At 42.3% G+C, this 23,095-nt stretch overlaps 1 protein-coding gene across 5 annotated transcripts in view; it reads left to right on the forward strand.

The window, feature by feature from the left end:
* Positions 1-19,175, forward strand: part of AGPAT3 (1-acylglycerol-3-phosphate O-acyltransferase 3) — an 89,871-nt gene extending 70,696 nt beyond the window's left edge. For all 5 annotated transcript variants that reach the window (XM_030947514.1, XM_030947690.1, XM_030947598.1 and 2 more), the window contains 8 exons: positions 1,906-2,132; positions 7,981-8,150; positions 8,338-8,499; positions 9,949-10,102; positions 10,564-10,666; positions 13,012-13,087; positions 15,256-15,454; positions 16,116-19,175. In XM_030947514.1, coding sequence (XP_030803374.1) covers positions 1,955-2,132; positions 7,981-8,150; positions 8,338-8,499; positions 9,949-10,102; positions 10,564-10,666; positions 13,012-13,087; positions 15,256-15,454; positions 16,116-16,204 — 1,131 coding nt within the window. In that variant the 5' untranslated portion in view covers positions 1,906-1,954 and the 3' untranslated portion in view covers positions 16,205-19,175. The remainder of the gene's footprint in view (positions 1-1,905; positions 2,133-7,980; positions 8,151-8,337; positions 8,500-9,948; positions 10,103-10,563; positions 10,667-13,011; positions 13,088-15,255; positions 15,455-16,115) is intronic.
* The last annotated feature ends 3,920 nt before the right edge of the window (positions 19,176-23,095 follow it).

A 23,095-nucleotide genomic window follows, 5' to 3' on the forward strand; every position in this document is an offset into this window, starting at 1 on the left:
TGAAAGAGCTTCCAGGATCCTCAGGTCCTGCCTTTGAATGGTTTGACACTGGGCAGTCATCAGCAAAGCTGCTTGCACGTGGCTCTGCAGAGGGCAAGCAAGAACTCAAGAAATAGCTTGCGGGGGTGAAGGGAATTGTGCTTTTCTTGTTTGTTTGAACTGGCTTTTGAGATAGACCAGATGAAGAGAATGACTCTTGGAAGTGAAGAACTTGGTGTTTAATGTTTGGCAGTGTTTATTAGAGCGTGCCAGTGGAAAAGACAAACAAGCCCAGTGCTAGGGAGTCACTGGATGCCACAGCTGCCTCCCACATGGCAGTGTGTGAGCACTGCTGTGGTGTTTTGGCTGTGTGAGACAACTGCAGCCTTTTGGGGAGGGAAGAGGAAGGAGGACTCCACTTGTTCCTTTTCAAACAGAAGTCTCTGCTTCCCAACAGCTGTTCTTAAAGTGATTTATTAGTAGATGAAATGTTTCTTTCATCCTTACAGGAAAACACTGGGAGAATTTAGATTATTTATTATGAGCTCCAATACTGTTCCTCTTGCTTTGCTTTGCTTTCTGTGGTAGGCACAATACTGGCTGTGTTCAACCAGGCTTTTTTTTGCCTCTCTTATGTGCTTCTGAAGTGGGTAGGTTACTAATGATGCAAATGGATGTTAATTGTGCAAAAACTAGACACTGTGCCTTGAAAGGCTGTACCTGATTGGCAGGAGAGAGGATAGAAAACAAACTTTGACAATTAAATTGCTGTAGAGTTTTATAAATAGCAGCACACTGTAAGCAGGTGGTGAGTGAAAATTATTTGATTCCTCACAGCTGGCAGGGACTTTATTTTCAGACAGTGGGTCCACATCACCTTGGGAATGCCTGGTTTGTCAAAAGTATTTGTTACCATCTACTGCATGATCTGGGCATTTGCCACACTTGTAAAAGCCGAGCATGAAAACCATCAGCAAGCTGTGGCAGAAAATCAGGGTCAAGCTTTTATTTTTTGGGTGAGACCTCAAGGCTGTGGTTTCCAGTACCCAACAGGTCAAACAGGCCAGTGCTGGATAATGTGGGGTTTGCAATAAACTCAGTTTGGTGGCTTGGTAAATAGAATTTGCTGGGTTAACTTTGTGCTGGCAGGATTTTAGTGGATCAGGCTTGTCTAAGCTCCTGTGGCATTCTGCTGGTTCAGGCCTTGCCAGTCTTTCTGCACCTGGTATAAATATGGCACAGGCTCATAGTTAAGGGCTTATTTGGTGGAATCAAGATTCTACACCAATGCCCATTCCAGATCAAGTTTGTACTGCTACACAGCCTAAGGCTTTTTTATCATTTTACACTTTCCCTCCACACTAACTGGTATATTTGATCACAGAACTGTGGCTTGACAAGGTGAGAAATTATTAAAGCTGCTCCATCATGGGTTTTGAATGTGGGAATACCTGATTTCCATCCATGCCTTGGTGCTGGCCAGACTGATGGTGTGTGTGACCAGCCCTGCTCTCTGCAGGGTGAGGCTCCTGTTGTGGTTCAGGACAGCATCCCTAAAGATAGAGCCCCTGTTTGCCCACTGCTCACTGAGAATGCAGGGCTCTGTGTTCCTCCCAGCATTAACTCCCAATTATGTGGTATTTGTTTGAAGAGAGGTGTGAGATTAGTCTCTTCAGCAAACAGTAATCTTCCTGGTGGGCTGCAAATTGTAAATAATAATTCCTTCCTATTTTGGGCAGGGATTTGCACCATCACCAGTTTGTTGTGTGAAGGCCTGCATGAGGCAGGCTTGGAGAGCACAGTGTTTATTTGGTTGGGTGATGAATGAGCCTGGACTGTTTCAGGGGTTTTGCTTTGTCCTTCCTCAGAGCTTGCAAATCCACTCCATTTGACTCTTTTGTTGTTTGGGTTTTTTTCCTGTTTCAGGACAGTTATTCTGAGTGACGGCCCTTGCACACGCTTCTGAGTGGTTATCATGGGCTTCATTGCCTTCCTGAAGACCCAGTTCATAGTTCATCTCCTCATTGGGTTCGTCTTTGTTGTCAGTGGACTGATCATTAACTTCATCCAACTATGCACGCTGCTCCTCTGGCCCCTCAACAAGCAGCTCTATCGCCGAGTAAACTGTCGCCTTGCCTATTCCCTGTGGAGCCGTGAGTATGATGGGGTGGGATGGGATGGGATGGGATGGGATGGGGAGGGGCTTTTCTTGGTTTTGCTTTTGTTAACTCTCCTGGTTTGGGGCAAATTTGGGAGAAAACCTCCAAAAGGGGGCCCCTCCAGAAAGCAAACCCACACGGCTCCTCCCCCCAACTGGGTTGGGAAGGATTCCTCAGAGAGAAGTTGAAAGAACCTGTTTATTTAACAGGCACAGCACCCCCCAGCACACAGAATGAACAATACTGGATGACACCACTCTTTCACTGCTCTGAAAAAGATAACAAATTCAGAAAGTCTCTCTGGGGGTGGTCGCTCTGTTATCAGTCCCTCGGGCTCTGGGGCAGCTGCTGCCCGGAGTAGGCCCCGCTAGGCCGCAAGGTGCAAACTCTCGGTGTTCCCAGGTTCCAGTCCAGAGCAGGTTCATGTAGGTCCAAAAAAGGGAAAGGAGAAACAGTCCAGGGAAAATTGGGGCTGCTTAGCTAAACTAGCTAATGAGCAGAAGCAAAAAGCAGGAGCAAAGCAGAAGCAAGAGCGAGAGCAAAGCGAAAAGCCAAGCAAAAAGCAAAAGCAGCACCATGTACTGCCCATCTCTGTGTCCCACCAGCCGTGGGGGAACAGGCTGATGACAAAACCACAACAAAACTTTCACTCTTCAGAGCCAGTCTTGAAGGCACAGGACATAATATCCAGTGTAAACAGAACACACAAATGGGATACAAGCATCATAATGTCACCCTAAGACATTACCAAAGGAAATACATATACGCATTATCAATGCAGGACGACCCCCAGCCAGGGAATGACGTGTGCTGTCACCATGATAGTTCCTGAAAAATCCCTTCGCCAGGATTTCTTCTCCCGGGAAGCTTCAGCTTCTCCATGTTTTGCTGCTCTAGAATGTGGTCTGGAGATTGTTTATCCAAATATGTGAATTGTTTTTACTTAATGACCAATCACCATCAGCTGTGTCGGACTCTGAGGAGTCAGTCACAAGCTTTCATTATCATTCTTATTAAGCCTTCTGATGTATCCTTTCTTTAGTATAGTTTTAGTAATATAATATAATATAATATAATATAATATAATATAATATAATATAATATAATATAATATAATATAATATAATATAATATAATATAATATAATATAATATAATATAATATAATATAATATAATATAATATAATATAATATAATCAGCCTTCTGAGAACAAGAAGTCAAGTTCTCATCTCTCACCTTGTCCTGGGGACCCTCACAAACATCACAAACATGCAATGACTCCATGATACAGAAGGCTGAACAAATGCTTTATTAAGCTATATTATATTAAAAACTATACTACTACTATACTATACTAAACTAAACTAAAACTATACTAAAGAAAAACCCATGACCCTTTACAGACAGTCACGACACAGCTTTGACCTAATGGGTCAATCAATCCAAAACAGCCATCACCAGTGTCCAATTAACAAATCCCTTTGGGTAAACAATCTCCATAACACATTCCGCATGTGCCAAACAACAGATGCAGCAAGTAGAGATAAGAATGGTTTTTCTTCTTCTCTGAGCTTTCTCACTGCCTTCCCCAGGAAAAATCCTGGGGAAGTTGTGCTGGCTGCTCTCTGTTTTCACAGAGATGAGAGAAATGGTAAGTTAGACATAGATTCTTTCAGAGCAGGTCAAACAGGTTGGTTTGTGTTTTTCGTGGAGTACTGGGAAATCACACAGAAGTCAAGGGTCTAAAGTGTGTTGTTACTCTGTCATTCAAAAAAGTGGGAAGTAAAGCTCCTCTGCACCTCCAACCTTATCTGGGCTGATAGGAGCTGTTACTTGTGTCTCAATATCATCTTCATCCAGTATCAGCACCTGTGCTAAGGGACCATTGTGAGCCTGGCTCAGGTACTGAGCATGTGAGCAGTATTGATGATGGTTTGTTGTGGGGGCTGCAGAGGGAGAGGTCTATTCTAAAATATTTCATGTAGATGTGTCTGCAGCTGAACTGTGTGGCAAACTTCAGAATCCACTTACACCCTTCAGTGTCCATCTCTGAGGCCAGGGTCTCCTCTTGTGGTCATTTTTTCGGTGTTTCTTCTTCTGCCTATGGGTCAGCTCTGTACTGAGTGCAGCTTCTTTGTTCTCCTCTGTCAGACCTTTGCAAAACTTCCTCCCTGTGGATGCCTTCTCCTCACAGAGCTGGATTTCTGAAAATGTGTAGAGTGTTTAGAAGGCTCCTTAGCCCAAATGTCACCTCCTGTTTCAGCAGTGAATCATCTAATTGGTTTCCATTCTCCATCCCTTCCCAGTGTGCATGGCCACTTACCTTAGTGCTCAGCTCAGCATCCAACTCCCACTTTGGGTAAATGAGTCACCAGCATGAACACTGAAATTACAGTTCAGCAGTCCACTGACAGGCACCCCACATTTTATAAATCATCCATGTGAAGTATCACCAACAAAAACTCTCTGAGGTGTCTGGTTCAGTCTCTTTTTAAGCTTGTTGTCCTTGTCTTTACTGTGCTTTTTGTCCTGCCTACTAAGAAGCACAGGAGAGAGGAAATTAAATAGACTACCAAGCAAATTGTCAGGAAAAAAAGGTATTGTAGTAGAAGAGCTTAGTAGAAACTTCAAAATGAGTTTGGTTGGATGAGAGTGGGGACATATAGGAATTTTTGGTTTTAATTTGCTTGTAAGAATTTCTTTCTTTTAATAATCTAAAACCTGATCTCATGCTGAAAACTATTGCTGCATTAATAGTTGAGCTTTTCTGAGCTGCTTGCTCCTGTAAGGCTTTAGGCTCAGCCCTTAGTTAGCATTATGCATGAAAAAAATCACACTTTAAATGCTGCTGTCTTACATCCCCTAAACACTGGAAATAACCCACACCATTGTTCAAAGAGGTTTGGAGAAGCTGAGTAGATAATTGGTTGCATATAGGATAACCCCTAGTGTGTAGCCTGTAATAAATTAACATCTTGGGAAATTAAACTATGAAAATCAATGTAAATGTTATGTGGGACTGCAGAGAGCTGATGGCCTGTAATGGAAGAGCTGCCAGAATATGCTCTTCAGTTGTGATTTAGAGCAATTTAGGTAAGCTGTGTAAATGCAGTAGCTCCAGTGTTGCCATCCATAATGAAATATATTTCAGTACGGAGAAGCCTTTTGGGAAGGAACCTGCAGGTTGGTGTTCTGCTCTGGATGCTACATTTTACTCACTTTCTCCAAGCTGTTTGTGGTTTTAGGCTGAGGGTCTGTAGCAGAAGCTGCTCTGCCCAGCTGGCAGAGGATCAGTGCAGGGAGGGGATACCCAGGTGATACACAGGCTCTGTACTGAAAACCAGGCTCTGTTCTTACTGTCTCTCCTCTCAAATACATAAAGCCCAGCTTCCAAAGGGGAGGGAGAGAGACTCTATCCAATGTTCCTGACAGACATTTGGGGAAGGAAGCCTCTCAGGCTCTGGCCCCAACATAAACCCATAAATTCATGACAGGTAGTCTGTGCTTGCAGCTCTCCCACGTCAGCTCCTTGCAGATGAATCACAGCCTTGGAGAGTGCAGCGTGTTTGGGTTAGTCCTGCTGCAAACATAACCTCTCAAATGTTGGTACTTCCAGCTGAGGGATGTGATATGCCCCTTGTTTGCTTTATTTCTGGGGGGCTTGTGATGCTGTAAATGCTTTGGTGTGTGGGACCCCCAGCTGCAGGCGTGGTTGATACCAGGCGTTGCTTATTCCCTACAGGAACTGTCCTGGGCAGTGCAGGTGTTGCCATTCCTTCATTCAGAGGGATTTCTTGTGTAGCATTGGTAGGATCAGTGCCACGCAAAGGAGCTGTAACCCACACACTGAAAAAAGGAAATGAGCCCACTCCTGGTTATAATTACATCACTTGTCAGCACACTTGTAAAGGACAGTCTGTTTCCTTGTGTTAATCCTTTGGCTCATCAGCCCTCCTCTCTCAGTATGAACTCTGGCAAATCCTTCACTGTTTTAGGGAGAAAGGTTCTGCAGCAAGTCACATCCACACTGGCTTCTGCATTTTTTTCCCTTGATTTTGAAGAAGAAACACACCCAGGTGATTATAATTTTTATAAGAAAATGTAGCAGGTACTGGAGATGTTCCTCCTTGGTACACAGTCAGCAATGGAAAGGGAAAATTGCTCAGAGTACCACAATGTGTTTGGTACCACTGCTCCATTCTCCTGGCCACCTGCTTGGAAGGTGATCTGAGGACACTCTTGCTGTCCTCTTTCCCCTTTTGCTGAGGCAGGATAACCAGAGAAAGGAAGGTGAGTGAACACCAAAGCATGCAAAGCTGGGAAGCAGTGATAGAAACCTGTACCTGGTGTGAAGGAACAAGACAATTCTGTCTTTCCTCTGCCATATTTCCAGTTGACTGGGGTTAAGCTCTCTTGGCCAGCAAGGTGCATAATTTTGTCATTCCTCCAAATGAGCAAGTGCTGAAAATTATACAGGGGAATAACCTGGTGGGTACGTGGTCATGAGTGAAAAAACCAGTGCTAGGTGAGCTCTGTACCCTCAGCAGACCAGGACTGGTTTTCCCCATTATTCACCCAAATCCTGTGTTTGCCTTCTCTCTGGAGTGGTGCAAGACTGGATCCCAAACTCCTGTTCAGCAGTATGGATTGATGACCTTGTCTGATCCCACTGATCAAAAACCCTTGTGCAGGGAGGTGCTGCCCTGTTTGGCAAAACCAGAAACTCCCAATGGGAAGCTGAAAAACCTCCTGGCAGAGCCTGATAGAGGGAACAGAGGGGGAACCTGCAGGTGTAGTCATGTGGGAGGGGTTGGACTCTTTATAACTGCTATATTTGTGCAGCCACGATTTTATTTCAACCATTTCTCATTGAAATGAAAAAAATACCAGTGACTACGGTTTGCAGGGAAGCAAATCTTCCTACTGGGAGGATGAACTATTCTTATACTTTTTATAGTTGTCCCATGATGCAAGCAATGCCTTCCATCTGCCTCCGTGTACTGAAATGAGGGAAATAAGCTAACCATAGCAACTACAGTCAGTGCTTGCTGAATTTAAGTGGAAGGGGGTTTTATGATGAAAAAAGGGGAGGTGGAAAATAAAAAAAGGTAACAAATGTTCAGGATGGAATAAGAGTTGCTGTGATACTTAGAAGTTGGAGTAAATGGAGGGAAAAGGACTCATTCTTTTGCAGTAAAAGAAAGACAGAATTTGCCATTCCTGTCTTTGCCCAGGTATTTTGATAAATTAGCTCAATTTTCTGCTGTTTTTAACTCTGTGTTGATGATCATAATGCAGAACAATTAGAGCCCTGTGTTTTAATATTAAAATCTATCACAGAAGATCTATGTCACTGCATCCCTTTAAAAGACCTTTATTGGGCTGTTTACCTCCATAAGGCTTGTTTCATGTGGAGTAAAAACATTAGGCTGCATCTATGCATAATTTCTATTCCACCTGGGAGGAACTGTGCTCATTTAATGGAGCAATCAACAGCTCCACTGTCTGTTTTCAGGCATTAAAGTCTTTGGACTTTTTTTTTCCTAGTGGTCATCAAATTTCGCATTTGTAATGCAATGCCCAGACTTGTCACTGTTAAAAACTTGCTGAATTATCCATAATGCATATGTCTGGTGCCTTAAATACTGCTTAGGGATGGTAATATGGTGTGGTCTGTACCCTTCCAAGCTTTTGTTTCTTCTCTGCTGGGTGGGTTTGGTAAGGTGATGGTGTTGGGAGTTGGGAGAGGCTGAGCAGTGAATGGGGCTGAGGATGAAACACTCAATGCTTTCTGTAAGGGGTGCCCCTAACTCCTCTCTCCACCTCCATCATGTTTGCTAGAGTTGGTAATGCTGCTGGAATGGTGGTCAGGCACAGAGTGCACCCTGTTCTCAGACGAGGCCACGGTGAAAACCTTTGGGAAGGAACATGTCATCATCATCCTGAACCACAACTTTGAGATCGACTTCCTGTGTGGCTGGACGATGACGGAGCGCTTTGGAGTGCTGGGGGTATGTGGGCCATGAGCCTTCTCTTCCTCTGCAGGGTGGCAGGTCTGCTTAAAACCCATCTATAAACAGTTCCTATGCATTTAAGTTCCCAGACCCAACTCCATCATCTTAGCTTTAATGTGTTTGACCTCGATGCACAAATCAGCAAATGACATTTTCGGATTGTCACTTTTGTTTTCTCTCCAAGAGTTCCAAAGTTCTTGCTAAGAGAGAGCTGCTCTATGTGCCCCTAATCGGCTGGACGTGGTACTTCCTTGAGATTGTTTTCTGCAAAAGGAAATGGGAAGAGGACAGAGATACAGTCATTGAGGGATTGAAACGTTTGTCTGATTATCCTGAATATATGTGGGTAAGTGTTGAGTCCCTTCTCTGGTATTGGCTGCTGGAAGTGAAATGGTGACAGACTGGTGGCTGTGGCTTTGTGTGTCAGGAGAAGGTGTGCTCATTTCCAAGAGTTGTCATGGAAAAGCCCTGCCCTGTTTCAGGAGGTCTTTTGGGATGTGCTGGTAGGAAAGTGCTGTGTGCCTGCTGGTAAGGGAAACCATTTGGGAAACAGTTCAGACGTTTGAGAATAATTTATAAATCAGGCTTGTGTGATGATAATGACTCTGTCCAAGCTTATTCTTGCCTATTTAAAAAAAACCTTACGTTTTATTGCTACATCTGTATAACATTTTCTCAGGTAGGCTGAAAAGAAACATCAACAAAAAAATCTTTTTTGGAGAAGTGAGTGAATTTGACTGCACAGGCCATGGATTTTGATAGAAAGTTCCTGCTAGTTCATTGATCTGTGAAATTGCAGGTTTCCCAAAAAGTCTCTGTGAGAACATAAGGCAAGCTTATATCTGCTTCTGCAGTTACATTTTTTCCTTTTTATTTTGACATTATTTAAAATCAAGGGTAAAACATCTCTGTTTCATTGTGTGCAATGCTGTTAAACTTCACTGCAGCAGCACAGTGGTGTAATCAACCCATTAACCTTCTTAGGGCTTTGAATGCAAAGGTTTTGATAAATTCTCAGTTTTGCTTTTATAGCAGCACATGTAATGTACAATTATTTGACTTATAAAACATTAAGAGGCTTTTTATGCATTTTAAGTGAGTTTTCAGTATTATCCAGTATAGCTTGTTAAAATGAATAGTGAAACATTAAGCCTTAACTAGAACATTGTGAATGCATTGTAATTTTCTACCATTACAAAGACAGAAAAAAGTAAGAATCTGGAGAATGTATTTTAAGCTACTTAATTGCTTGAATATATAGATATGAATTATATTGAATATATCTTTCTGATGAATGTGGAGAAGAAAAGAAAAAACAGAATAAACCCTACCAATTAGAAAACCTCAAGACTGAACTTGAGCTTCAAATCTATACATTTTAATGATTCTACAGCTGAGAACCAAGGATGAGTCTCTAGAGAAAACAACTAGAAAATATAAGTGCAAAATGTAGTTAGCATTGATTATTTAAATCAAGACTTCCTGCTTGGTAATTGAAATCATGATTAAAATTGACTTGAGTGGATCAATTTCCTAATTTCTGTGCATTCTAAATGCTGCAATTAGGGCTGTCTTTTTGTCACCTTAAATTTGGTACAAGTGTTGTTTAATGTAAAGGTAATGATAAATGAGCTGGGAGTTGGTGCTTATGCCTCACATTACTTGGTAAAGAGATGACACAACTGAAGTGTGTGCACATATATGTTTATCTTGGACAGATTTTCAGTATACTGCTGGATTTCTTTTGATCTCTCAAGATATCCTTGGGGTTTTTTTTTGCTTTTGTCTTGCACAGTTTCTGCTGTACTGTGAAGGAACTCGTTTCACAGAGACCAAGCACCGCATCAGTATGGAAGTAGCTGAATCCAAGGGGTTGCCTAAACTGAAATACCACCTGTTGCCCAGAACCAAAGGTTTTACCACTGCTGTCCAGTGTCTCAGGGGAACAGGTACTGCCAAACTTTGCAGCACTTGTAATTTTTTCTTTAGCAGCAGCATAGTCTGCTCTGTTGTTCGTTACAATTAGTGAGCTGGCAGTAATGAGGATCCAGCATGTCAGATGGTAATTTGTAAATTGCCACAGAACTGTCAGATAACCAGTCTTAAGAAATACTGAAACCCTTTTTATGTTGCTTAGTTCATCAACTCCCAGATAACCAGTCTTAAGAAATACTGAAACCCTTTTTATGTTGCTTAGTTCATCAAGTCATCTGGTGTTTTACAGAGCTGGGAGTGTCAGGGGGCTGGTGCTGATAAATGTGGTGTGTAAACACAGAATAGTGGAGGACTCTGACACATCATTAATGCAAGGCTTGCACAAGGCTCTGTTGCTGTCTCAAGCAAGGATGCCAGAAGGTGCTTGCTAGAATTGCTGCTGTAACAGCCCTGTTTTATTTTTTTTTCCCCACAGTTTCAGCAGTGTATGATGTAACACTAAATTTCAGAGGAAACAAGAACCCGTCTTTATTAGGAATTCTTTATGGAAAGAAATATGAAGCAGATATGTGTGTAAGGTGAGCATTTACTGATGGAGGTGAGCCCTAAGATGCATAGTTTAGCATGCTGAAGTGTATTCAGATTTTACAGGGTAATTTCCTTTCCTGTAGTCCACTTCTCCTTGTCCTTCAGCTTCAGTGGTCTCTTGTAGTAAATATTCTAAAGCTCCTTTACATGGTAGTTTCTCTCCCTCCCTCACATGGTTTGATCAGCAGTTTAAAAATTTAAAAATGCTGAAATTCAGACATCCTGTGAATGAGGTAGGACATTGCTCACATTCCTCACTGTTCCTTTGCTTCAAAGAGTAGCTGCTAACACCTGACCCCATGCAGCATGTACACATTTGCATGCACACACACCTCTTCTCTTTCTTGCTTTCTCCTTGCTGCCTTCTGCTTCAAAGGCTTCCTTGTGATCATAAAAACTACCAATCCTGTTGAATTTCTTCTCTTCCCTTTTATGTTTGTACCTGAGACATGACCTGGTTATTCTTTTCACAGTTCTTTAGACAGTTTGCTTCTGCTTCTCTGGGGGATTCACCCACCCTTTGGAAAATATTGCTGTATTCTGGTGATGGGGCTGATGCTTGGTTTTTTAAAGTTAAAAAAAAAAAGCCTTTCTCCTTCCCCCTTTCTCCTTTCCCCTCTGGCTTTGGGTCTGTGTGTTGCTGCAACATCCACAACATTTTAGTCTCTCAGCTGAAAAGATGACTGTGGAGCTGTCCATGGAGAGGCGGAGTTGCTCATTTGCAAGGGGTTTCATTTTCACTATTTACACTTGCCAAACATATTCCTGATGAGGAAAGTGAGCAGCAAAACAGCTGGTCAGGCAGTTCCACCTGTAATTCCACACTGATGGCAAGTACATGTAGGATATCTAGCTGGATCTGAGGTGCACGTGCATGGATGCACATCTGTATAATTATTAATTATACACTGAACTGTGGCAGCTTTCAGTTAAATATCATTTTTTTCTAATGGAGGTGCAATTTTCTTTCATTTCTTGGAGGGGTAATGGGAAGAAAAAAGAGAAATGTAGTTTTCAATAGAGTTAGAAGAGGTTTGGGTTTGTAAAAGTCTGTTGACAGGTAAAATTACTAATTGTACCCTACAAATGGGTGTGCTTAGATAATTAGGTTAAAAATATGTTTGTGGATGGAATGAATATTCTCAAAGTGCTCTTCTACACTTTTTCTCTGTTTTGGGGAAGAAGCTATGAGAGTAAGGAGACTGTTTTTACAGATGTTTTGCTGAAAATGGAACATGTCCTTGTTGTGCCAGCAGACTTAGTGTAGCTCAGAGAAGGGAGGCACATAAGCTCTTGTTCTTGGTATGTGCAGACGTAGTTACCTGAGCCCAGGTAAGCAGCTTAGCTCTGCACTGGATCCAGTCTTTATCCCGACTGCCTCCAGAGGAAATAATCAGGAAATCACCAAATGTGGTTGCTGTGAGTCCCCTCTAGTGGTGACAGCAACACCATGGCAACTTCACCAGAAAGCTTTCAGCAAATGACTTTTCACTGAGCTTTTATTGAGTATTATTTATATGAATTGAGCAGTTTCTCTTGTCAGGGCTCATGTAAGTAAGTAAATCTGCCAGATCCGGTGTTCAGTTGGCTTATGGGATGCAGAAATCATTAGAAACGTGTTAGAACAAATTCACAGAATCATAGAGGGGCTTGGCTTGGAAGGGTCTAGAAAACAGAAGAAACAGGGGAATGGTTGGCTCTTCACCACTACAGAGAGACTCTGACAAGGCACCTGTTCTCAGTGAGGTCAGGTCAGGGCTGGCACTGGGCAAAATCGTCAGACACCCCCAGAGCTGTGTGCCTCAGTCTGTGGGGCTGCAGAGGCAAAGAGGGACAAGTGCAGTCACTGCAGATGTTTGCCTTAGAGATGGTATAAAGTGAATGTTCAGTTGCCTTTCCCATTGCTTCCAAAATAGGGTTTTCACTACCAAAATGCAACCAACAATTACCCTTGGGTTTTCCACTTGCTTGTCTTTTCCCAGCTCCGAGTGCCTCAGTCTCAGCTCACAGGAATCAGCCAGGCATGGATCTGGTGAAGGAGGAACAGTGTTTGAATGGGAAATGATGATTTTACGGATGTGCTCTGACACTGACAGGAGCTTGTACAGTTTCTTTTGTCTAAAATAGCACCCAATTCCCAACCTAACACCTCAGATTTTAAGTCCCAATTCTCTGTGTTTAAGACCTCTGCCATCAGTGACACTATTGCCAAAGATTTCTGCCCTTTAGTGAATGGGAGATCTTCCCTAGGAGAGGCATAAAACCAAATACCTGGATTTTCCCTTAATTCTTTTTTTTTTTCTCTTTCCATTTTTTAATCTCTCTACTAAACTAGGAGATTTCCTCTGGAAGATATCCCTCAAGATGAAAAGGAAGCTGCAAACTGGCTTCATAAGCTTTACCAGGAAAAGGTAAATAGCTTTACTTTCTTTTCTGCCTTTTGGGACTTGCACAGGGGAGTGTATTAAGGCAGTGAGTAATACACACTCCTGCACTGGATGGAGAGGATATTATGTATAACTAGGCAGCCATCCCTCAAATTGCTGGAAGGAGCAGGACCAAGGAGCCCCTTGGCAGCAGAGGGCTGGGTAGTGAGGTCTCAAATTGCTAGGGAGCACAACAGAATTCAGAGATATGCCTGAGCTGTGGAAGACTAATAGCAATCCACTGTCTTTTTACCTTTTTCAGCACTTGGATCTCTGTCATGCATTTCTAAAAGCTCCATTTTCCCTGTGGGTGTTTTTAGGCGCTTGAGAAGAGTGATAACTGTCTGTCAGGGACAGCAGGTCCCAGCTTTCAGCTGCAATTGTTCTTTGCTTTCATTTTTCCTCCACTGTCACTTTCCTTCTGCCTCCTGCTAATACTTCTGCAGTGGTGTGTGACATGGGACAGACAGTCCCTGGGATCTGCTGCCAGGGACTGATAAAACATGCCCAGCATGCCTTCAGATGGCTCAGAGCTCTTCCTTGTGTCATTTCCTTTTCTAACCTTAGATGGTTAGAAAAATCCATTTTTCTCGACCACTTTAACACTTCTCAACCAGATTTAACACTTCTGTGGGGAGTAGGAGAGAGCTGTAATTGTTGTCCAGCCCTAAGTGGTGGATTATTGAACTTGAAAAGTGTATCTTGATTTCTGTGTTGCTGATCTTTGTGGGAAGACAGCAGAGCACAGAAACTTCAAGTATCCTGGGCTTTCCCAAGCTATGATGACCTGTGCTGCAGCATTGCCATTGCTCAGTCTCTAGATGGGCAGCAAATTGTTCTGAGTTTCGTTATATTTATTTCAACCTGATTTGTTTGAATAGCTGAACTCTGATTCAGTTAAGGAGAGAGGTGTTCTTACAAAGAGCAGTAGCTCATCATCTTTTCCCCCCATCTCCCCCTAGCAGGTCTATAGAACTAAAGAGTCTTTGAGGTTGAGAAAGGCTTCTAAGAACAGAGAGTCCAACTGTCAACCCAGCACCAGCACCATGTTCACCACTAAACCATGTCCTCAAGTGCCAAATCCATAAAATCCATAGGGGTTTTTTGAACTTCCAGGGATGATGACTCCACCAATTCCCTGGACAGTCTTACTGCTTTTACAACCCTTTCCATGAAAGTTTTTTTTTTTCCTAATGTCCAATCTAACTCTCCCCTGGTGCAATGTGGCACCATTTCCTCTCATTCCTCCTGATGTTGGCTGTGCCTCTGTTCAGCTTTGTTGTGAGGTGTTGACAGGGAGGTATTGCTTATGGACATGGGTATTATACATATTGATCTTAGTGTTAGCAATACTTTGTAACTGGAATCCTCTCATCCCATTTATTGCAATGACTTTGTAACTGGAATCCTCTTCCTGCACAGAGGATGTGTCCTCCAAAGGCTGGTTTTGGCAAGGAATGCCTTGCACTTCTCAGCCCTCTGTAAGGGAAATTTAAAAAATAAGAAATAAAAACAAGAAATATCTGGACTTGAGCCATCCTTGGTAATGGCTTGGAAACCTTAAAGAGCAATCTTACAGGGTGAGGGAAGGTGGTGGGCACTGTGTTCCTGAGTGATGTGTTCCAGGATTGCCCCTCTGCAGCTCAGCTTGGGCTGCAGTGGCTCTGTTACAGGGCTGGGACTGGGGCTGGTGTGGTGCTGTCTCTGCTCTCAGCTCATTCCTTGCCCTCCCCTCCTGGCTCTCCATACAGAATTTTTCTGCTGTGCTTTGCTGAATCATGCTGACCTTTCTGGAACTAAAAACAGGAAGGAAAAGCACCCAGCTAAGAGGGTTGGTAGTGTCTGAACTGGTCTCTGGCCTGAAGCTGCCCTAAACTCTTAAGCAATTAAAAGGCAAGATGAAGATATTTGGTAGTGGAGAGGATGATAAGGTTTTGGTTTTTGATGGTGCCAAAATTGCCTTCAAAAGGCTTAAAGGTCACTTGGATGGTCAACAGAAATGCCCAAATAAGTGACAGCAGATGGAATTGGGTGCTGTGCACTCTTGATGAGTTTGTAGCACAGATGCTGTCCTGGATGTTGTCCTGGAGCTGACTAATCTTGGGCTGCTTGGTGCAAACATTATGAACCCATTTTCTTTTCTCTTTCCCCAGGATGCTTTGCAAGAGATGTATAATCAGGAAGGTGTATTTCCTGGCAAGCAGTTTAAACCTCCTAGGAGACCATGGACTCTCCTAAACTTTCTTTTTTGGGCCACAGTTCTCCTCTCTCCTCTCTTCACATTTGGCTTTGGAGTTTTTGCAAGTGGATCACCTCTCCTTATCCTTGCATTCCTGGGACTTGTAGGAGCAGGTAATAAAAGCAGCGAAGATGCTAAGCCCAGTGTGACACATAACAGGATCCTTTACCTCCAATAAGTTCTGTGTATTAATTAATGAGAATGGGGCTTGGAGGAAATATTTGGAGCTCACTCATTAGTCTTTCTGTTGTACAGCATTTTTATTGTTTCAAAAGCTTTAATCTGGCCAAATTTGCCTTCATATCTTAAGCAAAAACTGTAGTGGTAGTAGGTGAGTTGTGTAGCCCATTATTATGGTGCCTGAAGGAAAAAATACTTTCACTGGACAACTTGTCTGTGAATTAAAAAAAAAAACCAAAAACAAAACCAAAGCCACCAGCACAAACAAAACTACATAAATACCACCAAATTTCCTCCCCCAGCCCCACAACAAAAAGCCCTAACAATAAAAGAAAGGGAAGTAGAGGGAGGGGATATGCTTCAGTGTTCATGCTACATGTCCTATTAACCAAGATAAGCAATAATTATATTTTAAAATCTGGATTGTCCCTCTCTTTGAGTGTCATTTGACCTGTGATCCTGTGCAGCCTCGTACAGCACACTGTTGGTCACTGCTGACTTGGGGATTGGGTTTTGCTCGTGTGCTTACATGTAACTTCCTGGATGCTTGGTCTGGTTTTAATGTGCCTCTCATTTCTCTGTTATATTTTAAAGCTTCCTTTGGAGTTCGTAGACTGATAGGAGTAACTGAAATAGAAAAAGGCTCCAGCTATGGCAACCAGGAATTCAAGAAAAAGGAATAACTGACGGCTGCAGTTCAGCACATATAACCAGACTATGGTATCCGATTAACTTCAGTTAAAAAACAACAACAAACACTTAGAAACTATCTTTTTCTTAATAACTGATGACTAATATTAATGAATAAAACTTGAGCCAAGAATGAAGAAGTTGGAGGCATCGACTGAAGAGAATGCACCAACCTTCTGCCTGTTCAAGGATTACTGTAGTCAAGCTGTGGGAGAAAATCTGGGGTGGGGTGGAAGAAGAAACTAATTTTTCTTGCTTTGTTGGGGGACTTGGGGTGGGGGAGAAAAGAGGGCATTGGCCATGGCCACGTGTATCTTCAGATGACTGAAAACTGGTTTCTGTCAAGAGCACTACACTCACTTTTACAACAGGAGCCATTGAATGTTTCCTCTTGCTAAAGCCAACGTAACATTTATTGATTTCCAACTTCTCTTACTAATGAGCCAGGAAAAAACACCCTCCTTAAATGAATTGACAGGTGTTCATTGGGTTAGTGTTTTTTTGGCTGTGTTGTCATGGCTACAGATGAAATCCTGTTTGTACGTTACACTGACAGTTTTTATTTTCAGGCAACATCTTAAGACTTCTGTAATGCAGGGGAACGGATAGTGGAGTTTGGAAGCAGCGTGTTATCCATCAGCACATCCCATAGAACAGATCCAATAGGATAACACTCTCATCCTATCTCCTGCTAACTGCTCAAGGCTGTTTAATTTCTAAATATTACTTCAGTCTTGAGTGCTGTTTGCCCTGTTCCACATCAAACATGTTCCAAAATGTTGAATCTGTTTGGGCTCGTTTGGTTGGTTTTTTTTTTAATTAGTGGTTGGCGGTGGGATTTAGAGTTGTGTAAAGAAGGAATTTTTTCAATTCTCCTTTTATTTCTGTTTGCATCTCTCATTACCAAAGTCCAGTTCAGCCAACCTCTCTCAGTAAACTGGGAGGCAGCACTAGAAATCAGCACAATAGTTTTCAAAATGTCTTCTTTTGTAAAAAATATGAAAAGGAAAGGTCTGTAGCAGTCAAATTTTGAATGCTAGTATCTCTTGAACTTCTAATGAGAGTTTCAGCATGGATTGAGATGGGGTCAGGACTTTACCCTGTGTGTGTCAGGATAGGGTGTGCTGCTCTTTTGACTTGATCATGCTTTAGATGTTCATGTGAAGTTTTTTGCAAGGTGAGCTGTGCTGTTAAAGCATTAGAAAGAGTATAAGGTCTCTTCAGGGATTTTAATTATCTTTAGTTTTGCTTGTTGACATTTTGGTCTTTTTCACTGAAAATTAGAGCTCAGAATCATGTCTGTACCTGTCTCCCTTTTTTTCCTTCCTTCCTTTCCTTTCTTTACAAACGCACATTTGGAGGTTTCTGTAGGTTGGTGCTGTATGCATAGCTGGGGAATTATTTGCAAACAGATGGTAACTATACCTGTATGTTCAAGTCTGAAGGTCACAATCTGCATTTGGCTGCTCGCAAAAGTGGGTGAAATGAGTTGCAGATCTACAGCTGAGGGCAGAAGCTAACCCTCAGGGTCTGTATCTTTAACCCAGCTGGCACTAGAATATTTATCTCACTTTTGTAAAGAGCAGATTTTATCAAAGCACTGGTTGTTGTTTTCATCTTTGCTCCAGTAACCAAGATAAGAGAGTAATAATTTACCTTTCCGAATTTGCTCTTAACTGTTGGAATGTAACCTCTTCTCCCACAGGTTTTTCTGTTTTCAAACACTGGAAGAGCAATTTTGTAACTTAGACAAATATTTTACTTGGGGTCATTAATCACTTGTTCTGTCATGCACTTGATTTTTATTTGTGGTCTTTTCAACAAGAGCATTTGAAGGCTGACCTGAGTTCTGTCTGTCTCCTGTTAGACTCCACCTCGCTGAATCCTTGTACCAGACCCCCAGCGTTAGTGTCTCATTGTCCCCTCAATAAATATTCCCTAAGAGAGGGGCTGCACATCTGTTGCAAATGTTAGTGGGATTTGAAATATGCTTTGGGAACTGAGGAGAGCAGAGCCTAGCCATAACTCTGTTCTCCTTGCTGGATGTTTTTGTAGTTTGTCTTCAAATGCAGTCAGACATCCAAATGCTGATAAAGTTAACTCTGGCTTTTCCCTGTTTTTAACCAGAGGATTGAGAACAGTGGGGGGGTTCTTTTTTTTTTCTTTTTTTTTTTTTCCTTAAGTAATTCAGTAATGGGTATAGTTCTTGCTTCATAGAAAGATGTTACAAATGCTGTATACTTGCTTCCTGAAGATGATATTGAATATATATAAATTGTACTGGCTTAGCAGAAGAGGCTTGCTAAGCAGGCTGACCACTGACTATGTTTTATACTTACATTTTGAGCAGTATATTAATGGGCATGACGAGAATTTCACAAAATAAATCCCTTCTTAATGCTGAGAAGAGGGGAGCTGCTTAGAGGAGAAAGGAATTAATAGCCTTTCTCTTTACAGGATCCTTTTCTCCTCTTAGTGCATGTAACTCCCTATTCAGGATCATGGGATTAGTGCATGTACATCGAGGGGAGAATAATCAACATTTCATATTTTCTTATAACTTATTGAACATGCTTTATTTTTGAAAATATAATAAATACATCATCAGATACTTAAATTTTGCTCTTCTAAACAGACATATCAGTAACACTTGAAAAACTGAAACTGAAACAGCAGTGCACAAAACAGTACAAAACCAACACGAATCTCTTCATTTTGAATTTTATCTCTCAAATAGCGGTTTTTATACTCGCGCGCGCACACGTACACAGAGTATGTATCAGTTAAAATGACTGGAAATAGCTGAAGTTAATGTCACTAATGAAGATTGGCAGGTGGATTGGATTGGATTGGAAAACTGAGCATAGATTTTATATCTTATTTTCTTCTGGTTTAATAGAGCATAGCTTGTATATTTGACTACCAAGCCCTTTAAGAGCAATAATAAACAAAAATATATCATGTTTTCCGTCTTTTGCTTTTCAACCATGTTAGGTTTAATAAACTTACAGCTATGGGAGTGTTTTTTCTCTCCACCTTTCAGAATTTTCATTTATTGCTTATTTGTTTGGAGTAAATAGAGTTTTCTAGTATGGACTTGCAAGCTGACTGCCATGGAGTTCAGCATTGACTCCGAAGAGGAATGGTTCTCAGAATAACATGGACAGATGATAGATGTGTGCTCTTAGCCTTGGCAGCACTTGTCATTGTCACCAACAGCAATGATGCTGCTCTCCAAGTGGGATTTGCGGTTCCAAAGGAGCATCACATTGACCTACATCTGAGAACCTAGTGAGAGAGCTTGGGGACTGCTGGCCACGTGGCATCTCTGAATTAGGAAGGCACAAAGAGCTGATGCTGAAGAAGGATATGCTATCCAGAGGCCTTGGCTCGGTAGGATTACAGTTCTCTCTTGCTCATTGTGGGCTGAATGTGCTCTTGCAATTGACTTTGCATCACTGAGCAAAATACCTGTCTCTGGCACAAAGAGCATGGGCAATGTTCCTTTGTTCTGCTTTAACTTATCTTGAAGGGCTCTACACTTAATTGCTGACCAATGAATCTGACTGCTGCCTGTGTCCTAATTGCCTGGTATTCACAGGAAAAGTGGGCGTGACTGCTCACTTCCACGTGGTACCTCTTGTCTCCATCACTGATGTCTGTATATTTGCTCACCTGTATCTTCTGCAGATGGTTTGGTTACAACCTCTGAGCAGGAACTCTGAGCTCTCCAGTTCAGCCAGTCCTACAGCAGCTGTCTCACATGGCTGGGGTTTTCTCTTCCTGAATTTTGGCACTGGTTGACAGCTCTAGGTCTGAAGTGACAGGGTGTTGTTTGTGTTACATGATAATGCAACTTTGCTGCTTCAAAACAAAACTTTAGGCAGGGAAGAGAAGAGGCCTCCCTCACACAGGCCCTCCCTACCTGGCAACAGGTCCCTCTGGTGAAAGGGAGTTGGGACAAGGTTTTTGCTAAGAGTTGGAATCATGAGAAAGCAAGGGAGTCACCATCCATGGGATATTTGCTGAAAATACTGTTTCTGTCTTCGGACTACCCCAGAACCTGGTTTTGCATCATGTACCTTTTGAAGAAATGTGGGGTTGGAGGCTTTTAATAATGCTGGCTTGACACTACACGGAGTGTTTCAGATTGAAGACACAATCTGATGTATTTTGGCATCTTGGAGAAGTATTTGCTAAGAATCTAAAGCCAGACTTGGGCAGACTTCACCCAAGTGTTCCATGCAAATGCTGGAGGCCAACACAGATCAAAGTGAAGAATCCATTCCTTGATCTCCTTTGAAGATGGGATACAGCAGGATAGCTCACAGCATCTCCTGGATGCCATGTGCTTCTGTCCCCTGGTGTGAACGTTCTGATTCCCAGCAGACAATTGCTGCAAGTTTTGCTGTGTGCCTGCACAAAGAAGCTTGTCCCTGTGATGGGAATGCTGAATTTATACTCCCACCCAGTGTGTCACAGCTGCTCATTCCTGTATTCCTGAACTTTCTGATCATAACAGGCAGCTCCAGGGCTGCTGGTGCTGAGGGAAGCTGGGATTTGAAGCAGGTGACAGCCCTGTTGGGAGCTGTGAGGGAGAAGGAACACGACTGGAAGGAGCAGGAACACTGACAGGTCCGGCCAAATTCTTGTTCTGAGAAAACTGAGTGATCACCAGGAGCTTTGCAAAGCAGAGACAACTGTGTGAGAGGCAAGCTCTGACTAATGTGGATGTGAGACCTCTGTGTAACAACTTACAAAATAACCCTTGCCATGTTCACGTGATTTGGGTCAGAATTCCTCCTGAGGGCTTGTTTCAGATGGGGACTCTCATTCTGCCCTGTTTATCTTTAAGGCTGGTTTATCTGATTGTCTCTGCAGCAAGATGCTTGCAGGCTGTTGGGTGTGAGTTATTTACCTGCTGTGGTTTGGAGTGAGAACATTCTGGAAGCCAGCATTACAGGGCCTGTGCCACGTGTGTTAGCCACCAGAAAAACTTGTGAAAATATTTCATACTTCAGAATTGGGAAGACATGGGATTGGCATCTAGGACAAACATGTTTCTCTGATCCTTGGCCTCTCTAGGCTTTTAGAAAGCTGCCTGTGTTTCTTAAAATGTTATACCTGCAGTTACCAGCACTTATTTGTGCACTTTCACTGTTGAGAGCACTTCAGTGCAGATAGTCTATTTCTATAAACCACTAGCAGAAGCAGCATTTTGTCTTTTTAGGAGAAAAGCGAATTTTAAAATTAGACACTTCAGCAGCAATCAGAATATAATAGTACTTTTAAAATTTAAATTTTAGAAGTATTCCCTAATGTGGGGGCTACCACTACCCATCTTCAGTCTTACACAACTTTTTTCATTTTGGCCAGCGTGCATTCTTAAGGAAAACACGCTGAGTTACAAATTACTAAAATACAATTTGTGCAGGAAGGAAGAGTAGGTAGCAGAGCCTAATCAGGAATTAAATTTTACACCCCAAGGCATGAGCGGGTTCTGTGTACCTCCTTTATTCCGTGCATGTGCATCTGTGCAGAGAGCCGAGCTGTGTCCCTTCGTGTCCCTTTGCTTCAGCTGTGTCCGAGCTGTCCCTTGTGACATCTGAATGCTGAACTCGCCTGAACGCCCGGCGGCCGCTGCCGGCCGGCGCCTCGCTCACTCCTCAGATCACCAGCAAGTACTGTAGCTTTAATCCAAACCTTCTCTCCCAGGAAAATCACCCTCCTGGAGCTGATTGATGTGTTGCAAACCTGTCATTCCTGGAGGGAAGCATAAGTCACCAGATGATCATTATTAGCCAAATCTAATGAGTAATAAAACTGTATACAGGGTATGCATTTACTGTGCATGTGTATATATTTTTGTACATTTTTACAGTCGTTTCCTACACTTGATTTTATGATGCTCAGAAGAAGTGTGTCTGAATCTGGTGAAAAACAAGCTATTAAGAAAACCCAACCCTGTCACCTACTGTAGTTTTTACAGAGAACTGTGCCCAAACAAACACGCAGATTTACAGTGCTATGCAAATTTTACTTTGTAAGTTGTCTCTTAAATTTTGCTTAAGTAGTTTACGCTGTTTTTACTGGGCTTTCGGAAAAAAGATGAACGCAAAAGCCTCGTCTTGTAAAATAAAATAGCTTTGGCTGTGTGAAAGTACTGTATATTAGAATCTCATTCATGCTTTCAGTTGTTTATTTAACTGTATGTGATTTTGTACATACTATGATGGAATAGAGGGGGTTTAATGGTGCTTGAATGAAATGGTGACTGCCCAGCATCTGGCTTTTTTTCAAGTGTTTATTGATCAGTCCATAATGTCACTGGGAGATCTGCATCCTTTTCCTACTTACCACTCTGGTTTTTGTATCTAAACATGTACTAAGGGCTATTTTCTTTTTGCTTTGGTTGGTTTCATTTCCATTTATACTTTTTGGTCTCAGTCCTGCAAACTGACTCATATGAGTGCCACATGTCTGCAGCAATTACCTGGATGGATAATTTTGTGGGGATGGGAGGCAAGAACAAGATTAACCCTATGGGCATTCCCTGCACAAAGCCAGTCCTTGAGAACTGCAGAGGGATGGTTTACTACTGAAGCAGCAATGTATAAAGTTTTGCATGGCTCCTCCAAAAGATCAGAATAGGGAGGGAGGGGTCTTCCTTTCCTGAAGAATCCTCCAAAGTAAACCCCAAAGCTGTATAATCCAAGTTGAGACTGCAGCAAGATAGGGTGGCTGTACGCAGAGATGCTGTAGATTAAACAAATTTTTCAAATCTGACATCTTTAAAGTTTTTATTTTTCACTAGAAGATAAAGCACTTCCTCCTGTGTACACCAGCATCATACACTGTACCATGCTCTGTCCCCTGGAGCATCA

Source organism: Camarhynchus parvulus, chromosome 1 (assembly GCF_901933205.1).
Source record: "Camarhynchus parvulus chromosome 1, STF_HiC, whole genome shotgun sequence".
Taxonomy (NCBI): Eukaryota; Metazoa; Chordata; class Aves; order Passeriformes; family Thraupidae; genus Camarhynchus; species Camarhynchus parvulus.